Raw genomic sequence first — 17,490 nt, forward strand, 5'->3', positions numbered from 1 at the left:
ATCTGTTACAAGTTATCTCTTTTTTTCTTTTTTTTTTAAAAAAAACAAACAAACAAACAAAAAAAACTTTGCCCTGCATTAACAAGAAGATTTTCTTTACTCACTGAAAATATGTTCATACTTTTCTTTTTCTTTTCCCTCTCTCTCTCTCTTTCTCTCGGACAGATTCAAGAAGCCTTTCCTACAGACATCATGGAGCTTCTGTGGATCGTTCTCGCTCTTCTCGACGTTATTTACATGACTAATTGTGCTCGAGGTGAGTGAAAAAGCATTTCTAGACGGTCTAGATCGACACATCGAGAATAAGGACGTCTAGGAGTCGACGTCCAGAGAGTTTTAAAAACGCTTAACGCTTAACACGGAGTAGGATTTGGACTTTCTCGAATTCGTGAATACGAAAGCAAGTTTATGTTAACGCGTTACGTGGGTCCGGTCGTGTTTCTGAGAGAACGCGGTGTGAACATTGTCACATGTGACCGTCGGGCGTTTCTGAAGTATTGTCGAGGTAAAGATGAACGGAAAATCCTGGATAAGGAGAAATATTCTGATCATCATCATCGTATTAAACACTAAATACTCGACGTAAATGTGAGAAGGTAAGTTTAGATCGAATCGAGCGTTCTTTAATCCCGAGAGTAAAAGTAATAAAACGTCGTCTTCCTTTTTTACGCAAGATTTACGCTCCCTTCCTGTCATATAGTCAGTAGTCTAAAATAAACTGCGCTGTATAGTCAAGTAGAGCGGAATGAGAATTTATTTCCTGTCCCTCTTCTACCTGCATGAGGTACGTTGAAATTCAACCATGCAGGCTTCCTTGAACGTCTTTGTCTCTGGAGTTCAAGACCAGGTTTGGAGCTGAGAGGCCTTCAAAGGTCCTCACTGGCTTTGTTTCACAGAATGCGATCCTCTCACATTAGCCAGTCTCCGGCCTTCCTCCCTTTTTTTTTCTTCTTCTCTCCTTCCTTGAAACGAGCCATCGTTTCCATTTAGTGGTGGCTGAACGCAGGCCGAGGCTCCTGATGGGGAGATAGCACAGCTCAGTGACTCCACTCCGTCAGGGCTGCAGGTGAAGCGTGAGCAGCCGAGTCGCTCTCTCGCTCCCTCTTTTTTTTTTTTTTTTTTTTTTTTGCCCTTAGCATACGTCTCAGACTCAACAGTGAGGAAGGAGGGGGAGGCCAGAGGAAAGGACGGAAAGAGAGCGAGAGCAAAAGAATCCGAGCAGATCGGATCTGCGTCTCAGAACAATGTGGCATTCACGGTCGCAGGGCCGCAGTCTTCACGGAGATGCGTCTCCTAAAGTAAACAAAAATGTCACAAGCAATGCGATTAGATGTAGCAGTTATGTTCGTTTACCACAGGTTTTGGACAGATAGGCTCGCGAATCAGCAGCGACTTGTTGCCTGGATCGTATCGGAGCATGTACCTGTAGGCACGTGGGAAAAAGGGAAAGGGAAAAAGAAGCAAACGGACAAAAGTCTGACTTTATCGTGTATGACTTCAAGCAGTCATCAGATGTTAGAAATCGGACGTCGCCGCAATCTGGTGCGATTTGATACTTTTCACAGTTTCGTCATTTTTCCCCGCGAATTCTCACATCGTCAAACGGCGGATTTCAGAACGCGGCGTTTCCAAATCGGGTCACGACGCCTAAGCAAACAATTTATTTATTGATACGGTCCAATAAAGCCGGTATATTAGACCTATATACCGTAGAACGGTTCTCATATCGTACAGATGGACACATCACTAGCTCGGGCGCCCGGGATAAGCAGATTTAGCGTCTGGGCTGCTTGTTTTTATTTATTTATTTATTTATTTATTTATTGAAACAAGAAATCGTAAAAAAAGCTTTACTTCTTATTGACTAGCAAAACAAACGTTTTGATTGGGCATGCCGTTCTATTGAATATCGCTTCACCTCAGCGGTGTAATTATAGTGTGAGCTCCTCGTTCTGAATCTCACCGCTTGTTGGACTACACACATCATCCGGCAAGGTCACGAGTTCAGATCCCGAGCTACCCAAGCTAGATCTGAATTAATGCGCACGACTAGCTCACCATGTGTTCTTATATAATATTGGCGACCATTTTAGTGGGCTAGCTAAATCTCTTCACGATTCATATTCTTTAGAACGTAATAGAATACAAGAGCGGTCAAATAAATGTTGTATTATTAAATACTTTTTTTTTTTTTTTTTTGCTAGCCCACTAGGCAAGTGGAAGCTCCAGTGTTCTGCCCAGTTCGTCTCATTCAGAATCTCATTCCCTAGGCTAAAAATTGGTTTGCTAACACAATGTAATAAGGTACAGAGAGCTAGTTGGATAGTGTAGTGACTCGGTTGCTTAGTGACCATGAACACTTGTTCTGTCGAGCATCGTCGCCAAGGTTTTTATTACGTTATTAATTTATTTTTGTTGTTGCCGCTACACGAACACTGATGCACATCGTTTCAGATGACTAACATTTTCCGTTAGCTCTCGGCTCCCGTAGACTTCAGCTTACGCAACGCTTCCGGACCCGAGCATCTCCTGACTCCATCCACTCGCTGTTCCTGCTAGCGTGAGTTTGTGCGCGCAGCGTGTATCCAAATCCCAACTGAGTCACGTTTTGGCCAAACATACCAGAAGCTTGTTTAAAAGTCCCACGTGGAGTTTAAGCAATTTGTTCACACAGCAATAAAGCGAGCGTCATCTCAAAGCAAAGTTTGTAAGACGAGAGAAGTTTAGAACTGTTTGTGTCCTGTGGATTTGAATCCAGCTGAGCTTGCCCGTGTCGCGCGGAGTGTCGCCGCGAATCGTTTACAGCCCAGTTTCCCAACAGAAAGAGCAGAGGTGAGAAATGGAGAGAGAGAGATACCGAGCGCGTTCGAAGGCGCCGTTTCGGTTTGTTTACGCTGATCTCGACCACCCTTGAAGCGAACGTTTTAAGGAGGTACAAATCACAGGCTTAGCAAAACACTCGATCCAATCAGTGAACTTTCATGAAAGTCATGTAAGACACGATTAAACGCCACGGGGGGGAAAAAAACGAGAATTACAAAGAATGAATACGAATAAATAAATAGAGTAAAAAGGTGAAAGCTTGACCGAGAGCTAGACGTTTGTTCACCCCATGTTTCCAACTCTCTCGCTTTCCCTCCCTCTTCCTCTCCCCTCTTTGGCTGTTTATCACTAGTGAAAAGCCAGGGGTGGGGGTTGGGGGGCGGGGGGTTCATTTAAGCGTGTTTAAGATACATGGTGTCACAGTTGGCAGCCCTCATTTATCTCCAGAGCTTTTACTTTAAGGTCTTAAGTTTGTCAAAACAGCGTGATCTCGAAAGCCGACTGTTAACGATTGCGCTTTTTTTTTTCTTCCCCTTCTTTTCTTTTCAATTTTTCACTTCTGGTCTGATGTAGTAGTGACTCGTCTCAGTCTGTTAACGTTGTCACAGTGTAGAACCTTACACCCTAGTAAATGATTAACGGAGCGGTTCGTCACCATAAATTCACCAGTAACGAATTAAAAAAAAAAAAAACGTAGCTTAGAAATAATATAGAATTAACTACAGGTTTTTTTTTTTTTTTTTTTTAAGAAAGAGTGCGTTAATAGTGGTCACCTGTTACTCTGACCAGTCTCGCAACACTAAGCACTAAGGAAATCACCTCTGTGTAATGTAAACGAGCAAAAGTAGAGCGCGTCAGGATCCCCCGGTATGACCAGGAAGTTGAGAGAAAACTGAGGAAGAACTCTCGTTAAGTGGACCCAATAAAGCAGTTATAGAGAGGCCAGATGCTGTTTACATAAGAGCTATGTTCATGGCACCTAGTCTCATTAGCAATAGACTGCAAGGGACATTCTTCCGTAATGAAGCGGAAAAACATTAACAGATAGAAATCTGGTTTGCTGCACGAAGGAAATGTTGCCGTGAAGCACCGTGAAAGAGCAAACCACTGCAGATGAACCAGATAAGACGACGAAGATTATGAGTTTGGGAAGTCATTTGGAATAAATGTAATCGTAGGCCAGGTGGGGCACGGGGTTTAAGCAAGCGTTAAAAGAGAGTCTGAGTGGAAGCGATAGGAGGAGAGACGCATGGCGGCTCGCGCTTTTGATGGATGACGGAGGTCCGTCAGGTCTCCTGAACAGACGAAGGCTTCCTCCACCGGCCTGGTCGCCTTGTGATGGCATGATGCTGGTACGGGATCATGTTGCTGTGTGGGGGAGGTTCTGTCTCGAAAGAAAGACAGACCGCTCGACAGAATCAGTCCGTACAGGAGGTTTTATATCGTGATTGTTGCGCAAAACTTTTTTTTTTTTTTTTTTCGCTCCATTTGGCGATATCGCAATTCCAGGAAATTGTTCGCAGCGACGAGACTTTTTTATTTATTTATTTATTTATTTATTTATTTTTAAGCTGTACTCGTGTTCGACGCACGTGATTCGACGAGACGTCTCGGCCCGAGTCTGCGAAAAATCCTGCGGTAATTTAATTAATAAATAAACAAACAAACAAATAAATAAATAAATCGCAAGCTCGTCCGAATGTATCGAGGAGTTCGCTCGGTTTCGCGTTTGTTTCTGCGAACATTTTTTTTTTTTTTTTTTTTTTTTTTTTTTTACAACCATTCAGCTTAATTTTCACAAAGTTGATGGAGAAGCCAGAAAGTAGAGTGAAACAAATGGTGTTAAATAAATAAATAAATAGATAGATAGATAGATAGATAGATAGATAAACGGACAAACGAGCAAACGGGAAACAAGAAAGAACGAAAGCAACAAACGGTTCTAAATACACAACTGGGAGTAAGTCAATAATAAAGCAATGACCGTAACTGGATATGAATACGTAAATAAATAACCATATAAACAAACCAACGATCAAAGCAAAACTTTATAGACCAAAGCTTTTCCATATGAGAGAATCATACAGCAGTTTCTCAGCTCTTACTCTCAAACGTTCCTCTCCCTCGATCCCTATCTCTCCCTCCCTCCCTCCCTCCCTCCCTCCCTCATTTGCTCTCCATTCTTTACCAGTGTACAGGAATTGCTGTTAAGCCCTGACCCGTCAATGGCTCATTGTTGTGAGCTGGTGGTCTGTGTTTGTCCAGTCCTCTGCAGAAGAGGTCACGGGTCAGAGCGGACGACCAGAGAGTGGGCCAGGTTAGGTCACATGCCTGACCTCTCACCAGAGGTCTTACAATAACATGTCAGATCTCCCCTGGTGTACGCCTGTGTGTCCTGGTTTTTCCGATATCGCCGTCTTCCTTCCGCCATTCTCTGGCTCTTTCGCGTCCGCCTCCCGCCCCCGCGCTCCCAGCTGTTCGTTTGGGTGAGATGCAGACGAGATGTTGAAAAGGCACGGTCCAACTGGAGACAGCTTTTCTTGTTTTCTTTGGGATTTGGCATGTCAGTTTGTGTCGAGGCCTGCTCGCCTCCAACAGCTGTGTGTATGTCATGTGTTGGTGGAGTGCTCACGAGCAGCGAGAGAGCGAATGCCACACCAGCCTCAAACAAAACAAGGCACGCACATGATTGATGGCCTTTACCTCGTACGCTTGCTTCGCCCCCCCCCCTGGAAAGCACTCCCTGTTGCCACGTAGTCTTTCACAAAACAGTTTTGTCCTTCGCACATCATAGTCCGCGAATTCACCGAGGTTAGCGCAGATTACGAACAGGGGAGTCTGAAGTCAGAGCTTTTCTTCCAAACGCTTACAAAGGCGCAAATCAAGCGAGCTCCGCGTCTTCAAAACGTTTTCAAAATCCGCCGCAGATCCGTCAACGTTCAGCCGGAGCCCTCTTCGATTCAAGTGCGTCAAAAACGAGTACGGCTAAACATACATTCCCGACAAACCAGTTTACGCAGCAAAAAACCAACACTCTGCGATAATCCTGCGATGAGTCTTATTCGAGGACTAAGACCACTGCTCAAGGACCCGATCGGGTCGGGTTGTGCTGGGGTCTAAACTCCGTAACCCCTGAGCCGACACTTCATATTGACTTAACGTGTTGATTTTTCAACCCTAGCCCTAGACGTCATCGTTTATCAGGGATAAAGTGCAATAGCACGTTTCGGACACTACCACGGGATCCGTCGATACGGCACGCTCGTTTGGACGGCGCTGGAGAAGCTCTTACAAAGAATTCATTTAACTTTTTCCGACTCGTTTTATACGCATCACAGTAAAACATCCTGCACGCTTGTGCTTCAACTCTTTAAGAGGTATTTCAGCTTCTTTTTTTTTTTTTCATTCCCCTCCCGTGTGTTATTTCCCGCAACACACACATACCTGACTTTTGGAAACATAAACCAAAGAAAGCTACTGGCTCCAGAGCGTTACATTCCGGATGTAGCGTTTGTGCGATTCCCCTCTCGGCTATTTGCACACTTTTTTTTTTTTTTTTTCGTTCTATAAACATCGTGATGTATTCATCCATTCCAGGCATATCCTTTTCAAGGCCATAGGATGTCTGTGCATCCTCAGACTGCACGCATAGCCATGCCGATTGACCTTAATCGTGTTCACGGCGTCGGAACTACTTTCCTGCGCGCCAGGTGTTGTTTTTTTTTTTTTCTTTTCATGCATGTATACGTGTGTTAACGATGCCAAGCCACCTGCTTGTGATTGTTTTAATGGAAGTGTTTTGTCGTAATCCTTTTCTGTTTGTTTAATAGTTTTGAAGCAGGTTTGGTAATTCATTTACGTATTTATTTATTTTTACTCAGTACCTCGAGTATCAGTGGCTTCTCAGTTTTTTTTTTTTTGGGGGCGGGGGCGCGGGGGGGGTTCATCTGTCGTCCCATTGAAAAGCATAGCCAGCTGTTGAGGTCAGAGCCCAGCAGTTGGAATGTGTAAAGTGTGTGAGAGTTGTGGGAGTGGCCCGGGCCCCCGGGAATCCGACGCGATGGCAAGCATGAGTGTGAGAGCCGCGTAGATCTGGCACCGGTTCAGCTTTACCAGTCCACAAACACTGAGCTTATACCTCGGCCATGGGAAACGCACACGACACCAGAGCGGCAGCCCTCTCTGTCCTCCAGCGCCGGGAAAGAACGTTCTGGAATGAACGCGCTTGCACCTGTGGGAGTCCTCATCTGCTGCTGGCTCTAGTCCTTCTCTCATCCCCATGAAAGATCTGGCATGAGATGAGATGAGATGAGCTCTCTGCAAACACGTGCCTGTGTCAATTATACCACCTCAAATTCATTGCCCAGTAAAGCGCGACTCTGCACAGGGCTCGTGCTACACGGCTTCGCTTTGCTTCGAAATGAGGTCTCTCCGTTAGTTAAAGGGAAATAACTGTAAAGGCGGACGGCAGATCTGTGCAGCGCGAAAAGGGGCGACGTTCAGCATGTACTGACAGGTACAAGTGCTACGACGACGGATTCATTAGAGACAATCTTCCAGGATTGCTGGCCACGTGAGTGGCGCAACTTTCAATGGACACTTTGTAGGGCCTGGCCTCGGCTCTCGGGTCAGGGTATTCTTCTCCCGTGGCGCCACAGTGAATACGAGGCGAAACCGGGGGGATGGGAGGCAGGCGGAGCTCTGATGGAAGTGCTACATGTGTAATTTTATCCAGGTACCTCACGTATTCAGGGCCCCTTACGGAAAAAAAACCCCAGGGCTGTAAACGCCTACATCAACAACGTTATTGCATCGGCGTGCCGTTTTCCCGTTTCCCCCATTTTAAAAAAAAAAAGTCAAAATAACACAAGGCGTCTGAATATTTTATAGTGTGCATTAAGAGCATACGCAAGTCTGCACCTGGGACACGGCCCAAACGTCAAAACATCATCGCTCTACAGCATCCACAGCTGCCAATTTCTGATTTCAAGAGCTTAGGCCGGAATGTTCTCCAGCCCTCGCCGTGACCAAGCTAATAACTTTCCTTACGACTTCAAGTCTGTATGACCAAATGTCCCAGTCAAGATTATACCTCAGCATTAAGATGTCGGTTTGTTTGCACCGCCCGGCGCAGCACAGCGTGTCTTTGTCGCCTGCGGAACGCGTCGTCGAAACCTTTTCTGACGGAGACCCGCGCCGAGCAAACCGAGTTAGTCATGGCTGAGGCACGGCGTGGAATGTGGGAGGTTGAAAGAGCAAAGGAGTAAAGAAAGAAGAAAGAATCCGGCAGAGGGTATGAACGGCAGCCGAAAGTTCTACGTGCAGCAGAGAAATCGCTTTCTCCGGTCTAGCCTGAGGTAGCATCGCAAGCTAAGGCTAATTATATCGGATTAAGTCGTCGGGTCACGACTGTTGTAGTGCCACATATTGTTAAGAGGGAATGCGTTTTTAATAAACGCCCCAAAGTCAGGGCCTGCAGTGCAACAGGTTTAGCGGCAAGTGTTTCCCAAGATTAAAATAAGACATCAGTTCTCAAACTTTTTAATAGTCAGGGGCCTCATAAAATGGGGGAAAAAATAATTATATATATTCCCAGACCCCCTCGGGACAGATTTATTTTTTGACAAACAAACTATTTAGAACAATTTGGCTTGTTATTTAAATTGCCTGTTAATCAGGATGGGAGAGTTAAAAAAAAAAGTTATTTGTTTTGTTATTTCTTTAACTTTTTATATATATATATATATATATATGTGTATGTATTCCCACGCATTTTATTTTTTATTACAATTGTCATGACATTCCAGTTTGACATTATTTATAGACATAACCGCTTTGATAATGTCGGGTCGTGAGTTCCACCACTGTAATAAAGTGAGAAAATCACAAACCACAAACCCCCCCCAGGCTCTTCCGCTCATACCTCGCGTGGAGAACTATGGAAATAAGCGAGGGTAGAGGGAAAAAAAAAATACTGAGGAATTATACGTAAGTGAAAGTGAAGTGAAATACATAACCTGTCTCAATTTTACTGGAAGTATTCAGGCAAAAAAAAAAAAAAAAAAAAAACCTACTCGAGTCAAAGTTTCTATCAAGTTGCTTTTAAATGAATTTAAGTATTACAAAGGATTTTTTTTTTTTTAAAAAGTAACTTTTTATTATGTTTCGAAAAATCTTCTAAGCGTCTACCCCATTTCGCCTGAAGACGTGACTCAGTTTCTGCGAGTCCTGCGTGTCAGTTTAGGTATTCGATGTCGATAACGCTCAAGTAAAGTATAGATACAGGAATATCATGCGTACTGTAAGTAGAGTAGCGGTACAGTAATTACTCCGCCGCCGGAAATAATAGATTTAAATAAATGCACGTTGGGCGCACGGTGGATTAGAGTGGTCATCACGTTTTATAACACTCGCACATCCAGGGTTGGGGGGTCAATTCCCAACTCTGCCGTGCAGAGACCACATGGGTTCTCCCGCCTTGTGCCCCAGAGTCTCCTGGAACAGGCTGCAGGCTTCCCCCGACCCTGTGTAGGATAAGCGGTACGATGGATGGATGGATAAATGTTCAATTTGAGGATTGGTTTCATAGTTAAAACGAAATTTTCCCAGCCTCCTCATATTCCATGCTGTTCAGTTCTTTTTCCGATGACTCTGAGGCACGCAAAGGTCGACGCGAATGCGTCCAACAGGGTCGGAGTGGCTTAGACGAGTGGTGTAGTGTAGGGATGCCTCGATAGAGCCTTTAACGTTATCGTAATAGCTTCCTTGTTTTTCCTTATTTGCAGAAATACCGACCGTTCCTTGGACCTCGTATCACAAACTCTGCCTCGTACCTCCTCGAGAAACTTCGGCGAAAACAAACCGTTGTTTATCTCAAGGTTGTTACTTAAGCACGGATAAAGCGCCGCTGTGTAAGCAGCTGAGGCCTTCCACTTAACCCCTGTGTCATTTCTGCAGGGCGAATGCAGGGTGTCGAGTAATCAAATATTGACCGTTGATTACAAGAGAGCGCTATTGCAGGTGCTAGCCACCTATCAGGACGAGACGCCGCGGCCCGCGTGCTGGATAAGGCCACGGAGGAGTGCGAGCAGCCGAGCACACACCAGTTTTTATCAGCACACAGGAGGCAGCTGCGGTTAAACATTAGCTATGGAGATATGCCCTGCATTCGGCATGGCACTGTTTGTTCTTCGTCTTGTTTAGTTTGCAATACACATTTCAACTGCGAGTGTCTCTCTCTCTCTCTCTGTGTCTCTCTCTCTCTCTGTCTGTCTCTCTCTCTCTCTCTCTCTCTCTCTCTCTGTGTGTGTCTCTGTCTCTGTCTCTCGGCATGTCTCTCTCTCGCTCTTGCTCTCTCTCTGTGTCTCTGTCTCTCTCTCTCTCTCTGTCTGTCTCTCTCTCTCTCTGTGCGTGTCTCGTCTCTCTGTGGCTCTCTCTCTCTGCGGGTCTCTCGCTCTCTCTCTGCGTGTCTCTCTCTCGCGCTCTGTGTCTTTCTCGCTCGCTCTGTGTGTCTCTTTCTCTCTCTCGTGCTGTCTCTGTGTGTCTCTCTCTCTGCGTGTCACTCTCTCTCGTTCTCTCAGCGTGTCTCTCTCTCTCTCTCCCTCTCGCTCTCTCTGACGTGACATGTACTCGTTTTGAAATTTGAGCGCACTAGCACATGGCATCTACTCTTAGCTTTTCTTTTTCCATTAGCACATGCCATCTACTTAAAGACTTTTTTTTTCTCTCTCTCTCTTTTCTTCCCCCCGGCTCCTTCGAACTCTTGTCATCGCTCCCGTTTTTCTGCCATTTATCCTAATCCTCACCTTGACCTCTGTCCTAACCTCAAGCCATAATTTAAACCAAAAGGCACATCTTTCACAACTATAGGCCACGTGATTTGGAGCGGAGTCGCTGGTGACGATACGGTAACAGTTCACGAGTTTAGAAGAACAGCGGGATTGTAAAAAGGGTCCGGAGCGTCGACGCTAAAGACGAGTGTACGGTCTGCGGTGCAGTGGGCGACCATTTATAGCCCTCTGTTTTTCCCACTTTGTTGTACACTAGAGATGGTGTGTGTGTGTGTGTGTGTGTGTGTGTGTGTGTATGTGTGTGTGTGTTTATGTCTTGGTGGGGACCAAATGTCTCGACAAGGATAGGAATATCTGTCAGTTTTGACTGAACGTTGTTTTAAAAAAAAAAAAACAAACAACAACAAATAACTGTAGTGTTTATTTAAAAAAAAAAAAAAAAACCTCAAATAGTTTCCTATTGGTTACTGAGGTTAACGTCGGGGTTAGATTTAGGTGCAGACATAGAATTATTCAGCTGCTTTCTTAGGTCCTCACAAGGACAGTAAGACAAAAACGTGTGTGTGTGTGTGTGTGTGTGTGTTATATACTCATGCCCCACATTCCATGCCTGTGTGAGCTGTTTGTCTGAGCGGCCGAGTGGAATTAGCCTCCGGACAGCCAAAGGGCTCACATGCACGCGTGTTTCACCGCCAGTATATTTGCATGATATAAAGCCGTTTCCTTCGCAGTTTGCACATGACAAAGTTCCTTTGTCCGTTGTATTATTTTTTTTCTCTCTCACTTGTACAAACCAGAGATAGAACCTAACGATTGTACGCACAAACCATCCAGGCCCGAACGCTGGAATGTCTTCATCTCCGACGCCGCTATCGTGGAGCCCGCTCGAGGTGAACGTTGCTCCTGGTCTAGATCTCCCTTTTGTGATTTAAAAAAAAAAACAAAAAAAAACCCTGCAGCAGGCACGAGTAACCCAGGTTGTGTGCACACTATTTATTTATTTATTTATTTATTTTTGCCAGTATGTAACAAGAAGCTCGTCTTCCCGGCGGTTTTCCACCACCGAATGTGGATTTGGGAATTCTCTCTCCATCTCTATTTCATTTTTATTTTTTTCAGGCTCCGATACATCTGGATAATTGTCATCCAGGCCCAAGTTTTCATCCATCGTGTTCCCATAAAAATCTTTATAACCTCTGGAAGTATGTTGTCCATTAAAAACTCCTCCAGGTTCTTGGCTTTTCAGCTTAAAAAACAAAACAAAACAATGCCTTTGAAACTATTTTTCATTGCTTTTCAGCACCGTTTTTCCAGACTTTATTGTGATGTCTCTTTTCTTTTTTTTTCCCCCCCCTTTCTTTAAAAAAAAAAAAATAAAAAAAATTCATACTCCTACCAAAAAAGACAGGTGCTGTACAAGACATTTTATGTCAGGGTTAATTTGGTATGACATACGCTCCTTTGTTTCCAGTGAACCTGTGGCTGTTATACAAGGTAGTACAAAAGTTTATGTCTTTTGGGATGAAGGAAATCTGGACTAAGTCAGGGTGGTAGCTTTAATGATGTTAGGACTAGTCTTTCATTTTCTTGACACGTCCTATTAATCTAACGCACAGCAGAACTTTTTTTTTTTTTTTTTTCTTCTTCCTGCGGGACGTTTTCATTTCAAAGCTTATATAGGACTGATTTCTAATCAGTTAGGTTATATCAGCAAGGACTGTGTCGACTGTGTCTTCAGTTTGTATTACCCGGAATCTACCACAGGAACGAATCTTTACCTTCGACGGAACTAGTTTGATTTCGCTCGGCGGAATTTAACCTTGAACCTGCATTGCACGATTCATGTTAACGCGCGCTATTCACGGTGCGGGACTTGTAAACGTGTTTAAAGGTAAGCACAGGACGCGTACATATTTAGAAAAACAGTGCTAAATAGGGGTGTGAAGTAGTGCCACTGTCTGCATGTGGATCTGTTTAGTGCTGCACATATCTGGATTTGGATTTGGATTTAAACTCGAAGTGGGTGTGGCCTAAACCAGAAGATTTCAGAAGTAGGTGTGGCTTACACCAGAAGATGTTCAGAAGTGGGTATGGCTTAAACCAGAAAATTTTCATAAGTGGGTGTGGCCTAAACCAGATGTTCAGAAGTGGGTGTGGCCTAAACCAGAAGATGTTCAGAAGTGGGTATGGCTTAAACCAGATGTTTAGAAGTGGGTGTGGCCTAAACCATATGATGTTCAGAAGTGTCCTAAACCATATGATGTTCAGAAGTGGGTGTGGCCTAAACCAGATGTTGTTCAAAAGTGGGTGTGGCTTAAACCAGAAGATGCTCAGAAATGTGTGACCTAAACCAGATGTTCAGACGTGGGTGTGGCCTGAACCAGAAGTTTTTTTTTGTTTGTTTTGTTTCCTTTAGTATCATCAAGTCAGATGTCTTGTGAACCTTTCTGGCAAGCTTTCTAAAAGAAGAAGAAGAAGAAGAAAAGAATAGCGTGCCTCCTGTTCATATCTGTATTTGTATCTGTTTAAAACACCGTGTCGGTTCTTTCCGAATAAGGTGTTCGTATTTGGTTACATCCCTGGTGCTGATAGGGTAAGTTGGTTTCGTTTGAGTAGGCAGTGCTAACTTGGAAAGAATGCTAAATGCATGCCACAGTACTAGTTGTTTGTTGTTGTTGTTGTTGTTGTTGTTATTTTACACTCAGAGGTGTATATGTGTTACGTTTGATTTTGTGAGAAAAGTGCGCTTCAGGCTCAGCAGGTGATCGATAGCCAGGAGTCTGAGAAAGGATAATCAGCTCTACTTTCAGGGTGAGAAAGGTGGCCTTGTTGCCTTTTCCCTCTGTTGATTAGTGCGATGTAATCATGAGTGTCTGCCTGTCTATGTAAACAGAATATATGATTTAACACCCTCCTTCAGGCATGTATGATGTAATTTTCGGCTTTGCGTGTCTACAGGGAGACTTGTGTTACTACTGAACCTCTTGGTAGGTGTCGAATTAGCGGTAATTAAAGGTAGAGAGATTTGTGATAGAATAAAAGTGAGAATGAGAGCCAGATGTTTAGAACCTAAACATACTCTTCATCCGTTGACACAACAGCATCTGGATCAGTCGCCGCCCTCACAGTTTTCAGCATTATAACAAATACCATAGAAATGTTTTAGAAAAATGAGTTGTATTGTAGGGTAGCTCTGTGGTCTCAATCCGTGTACATTCCCCTGCCCCTCCGAAAGGCAAAAAAGCAACTGGAACTTTAAAAGCTTTACGGAATTTGCTGACTGGCCAGCGTGGCAACTTGATCCGCTCAGCGCCCAACACCCTACTGGCTTCTGGTCCCAAGATTCCCAGAACAGTGTGTGTGCCTCTGAGGAGTAGTGGCAGAGAGAGCCACGAGCCAAACCACACTTTTCCCACCACTTGACTGCGTAAAAAAAAAAAAAAAGACCTCACTTTGTAACAATGGTTTCTGTGCTTTAGCTCAGGATGCCTCAGATGTTCATCAGTCAACTGCATGTGTTATTGAAGCTCATACAGTTATCCTTGTTCCCATTTCCAGTAATGGAGGTGTGGCCCCTGTGCTGGTTAAACTCAGTAATGGAGGCGTGGTCTGTGCTGGTTAAACTTAGTAATGGAGGTGTGGCCTATACTGGGTACACTCAGCAATGGAGGCGTGGCCTATACTGGGTAATCTCAGTAATGGAGGCATGGTCTATGCTGGTTAAACTTAGTAATGGAGGTGTGGCCTATACTGGGTACACTCAGCAATGGAGGCGTGGCCTATACTGGGTAATCTCAGTAATGGAGGCGTGGTCTGTGCTGGTTAAACTTAGTAATGGAGGTGTGGCCTATACTGGGTACACTCAGCAATGGAGGCGTGGCCTATACTGGGTAATCTCAGTAATGGAGGCGTGGTCTGTGCTGGTTAAACTCAGTAATGGAGGCGTGGTCTGTGCTGGGTTATCTCAGTAATGGAGGCATGGTCTATGCTGGTTAAACTTAGTAATGGAGGTGTGGCCTATACTGGGTACACTCAGCAATGGAGGCGTGGCCTATACTGGGTAATCTCAGTAATGGAGGCGTGGTCTGTGCTGGTTAAACTTAGTAATGGAGGTGTGGCCTATACTGGGTACACTCAGCAATGGAGGCGTGGCCTATACTGGGTAATCTCAGTAATGGAGGCGTGGTCTGTGCTGGTTAAACTCAGTAATGGAGGCGTGGTCTGTGCTGGGTTATCTCAGTAATGGAGGCATGGTCTATGCTGGTTAAACTTAGTAATGGAGGTGTGGCCTATACTGGGTACACTCAGCAATGGAGGCGTGGCCTATACTGGGTAATCTCAGTAATGGAGGCGTGGTCTATGCTGGTTAAACTTAGTAATGGAGGTGTGGCCTATACTGGGTACACTCAGCAATGGAGGCGTGGCCTATACTGGGTGATCTCAGTAATGGAGGTGTGGCCTATACTGGGTACACTCAGCAATGGAGGCGTGGCCTATACTGGGTAATCTCAGTAATGGAGGCGTGGTCTATGCTGGTTAAACTCAGTAATGGAGGCGTGGCCTATACTGGTTAATCTCAGTAATGGAGGTATGGCCTATATTGGGTACACTCAGCAATGGCGGCGTGGTCTATACTGGTTAATCTCGATAATGGAGACGTAGTCTATACTGCTTAATCTCAGTAATGGAGGCGTGGTCTATACTGGTTAATCTCAGTAATGGAGGCGAGGTCTAAACTGGTTAATCCTAGTAATGGAGGCGTGGTCTATACTGGTTAATCTCAGTAATGGAGGCGTGGTCTATACTGGTTAATCTCAGTAATGGAGGCGTGGTCTATACTGGTTAATCTCAGTAATGGAGGCGTGGTCTATACTGGTTAATCTCAGTAATGGAGGCGTGGTCTATACTGGTTAATCTCAGTAATGGAGGCGTGGTCTATACTGGTTAATCTCAGTAATGGAGGCGTGGTCTGTACTGGTTAATCTCAGTAATGGAGGTGTGGGCTACCCTGGTTAATCTCAGTAATGGAGGCGTGGCCTCTGTGCTTGCTTGACTGAATGAAGGAGATGACAGATATAAATTTGCCTAATACTTAATCATATCTCATTGCATTACATGTCATTTAACCAACTCTAAATCATATTGTAATTCTTTGGCTGCTTGTGTATCTTTCTTCCATCAGGTCACTGATATTGGACACACATTGTCTTGGTAGGAGAGAGTTACATGCCTGTTAGGAGATTATGTATATACATTTCATCGGCTAATTTCCATTAAGCCCACATTAATACAACGGAAAGTGACTGAAGAAGAAAGACTAGTGTAAACACATCCAGCCCTGAGCCTCAGGCTAGTGTTAACTGTCATGCTTAGCAATTGGTAGCAATTGACCTATTGACGGCAAGGGAAACGGGTGCTCTTTACCTGTCTGGAAGAATCGAGTGTGGCGTGTGCAGACGGTTATTGTTATCATTCTGACTTGTCACCCGAGGCAACGACAGGTCAGACAGAACGAGAGAAAGTGCACAGGGACCGCTCTGATGGAGCTTGGAGACAGAGCACACACCTTCCATGATCTGTAATTGACCCACTGAGCAGAAATATGACTTATAGAGTACCAGTATCTGTACTGACGCCGTTCTTGGGCCCGGAACTATAGACCCTATGGACAAAAAGTGCTCCGCTGGTGCATTTTTTTTTTTTAACGTCAGGTTAACAGACGTCTTAATCCTTCTATAAATGACACCTGGTCCCAAACGTCGCAGCAACCAGTTTAGTTCTAATGAAAGACTCCATTAATCCTGTGAAGAGAGGAGACGAATCGCTTGGCGCTCTCCACGGTGGTCTGTCTGGGATTTGCCATGTAGCTGTTGGCCCACAGAACCTCACGATGGCAACACGAACCATCCCAAAACCCTCTCGTTCCAACACTTGCCTGTCGAGGGACACCCTTACCCAATCCGGCATACTTTTTAGGAGACGTTTTCCTTTGCACCGGACCCGATTTTGGCTTCTCACCACCTTTGGCCCACATTTGGTAAACCGTTTGAAATATCCGAAGCGTGTGGAACAGGGCGTTTAAGACATCGTTAGATCCTCAAACTCACCAGGGCCTGAAGTGTGCAAGTATTTACGAGTTGCACAAATACTCTAGACATCGTAATCGATGGGCTTTAAGGAAACAGTCATAACGGGGGGAAACATGAAGGTGATTCGTCCCTCCTGACTCGTGCGCTCCAGCTTGGGTTTCATTTCTCTGCAAGGTTGCAGATGCGAGAGTGCTCATGTAATCCCAGCCCTGTTGTGTCAGCCTGGGAAATCATAGCAGGCAAATCCAGATGGTTTGAAAGCGGATCGTAAATCATAGCTGGAATTCATTTACACTCACGTTCACGTTTTGCCCGGACCGCATACCATCCCTACAAACACCGATTCGTTCCAATCGCTCCGGCGCTAAGACGAGATTTCACGCATGTAACGTCTTCAGTACATGTAACGTCTTCGGTACTTGTAACGTCTTCGGTACTTGTAACGTCTTCAGTACATGTAACGTCTTCGGTACATGTAACGTCTTCGGTACTTGTAACGTCTTCGGTACATGTAACGTCTTTGGTACTTGTAACGTCTTCAGTACATGTAACGTCTTCGGTACTTGCTGTAACGCTTTGCCGTGTTGTGTAAGAGTTTAGCCGAGGACTTTGTGTACCGTTCGTCAGAAAAGCGACTCGATTCGGATCTGTATCCGAACAATGTTCAGCGACTATTATTAATAAATGTGCAAGTAAGTGGCTGTTAATATTGTTATTCTTCCATTTTGTGCATAATAAAGTTTGCATTGGCAACGCAACAGCGAAATTATTTATTTATTTAATTTTTT

General features: G+C 44.7%; 1 protein-coding gene across 1 annotated transcript in view; it reads left to right on the forward strand.

The window, feature by feature from the left end:
* fgfrl1a (fibroblast growth factor receptor like 1a) overlaps positions 1-17,490 on the forward strand; it is a 43,386-nt gene that overhangs the window by 855 nt on the left and 25,041 nt on the right. The window contains exon 2 of the mRNA XM_053630438.1: positions 166-256. Within this exon, the coding sequence (XP_053486413.1) occupies positions 193-256 (64 nt within the window). The 5' untranslated portion in view covers positions 166-192. The remainder of the gene's footprint in view (positions 1-165; positions 257-17,490) is intronic.

This window comes from Ictalurus furcatus, chromosome 8, assembly GCF_023375685.1.
Source record: "Ictalurus furcatus strain D&B chromosome 8, Billie_1.0, whole genome shotgun sequence".
NCBI lineage: Eukaryota > Metazoa > Chordata > Actinopteri > Siluriformes > Ictaluridae > Ictalurus > Ictalurus furcatus.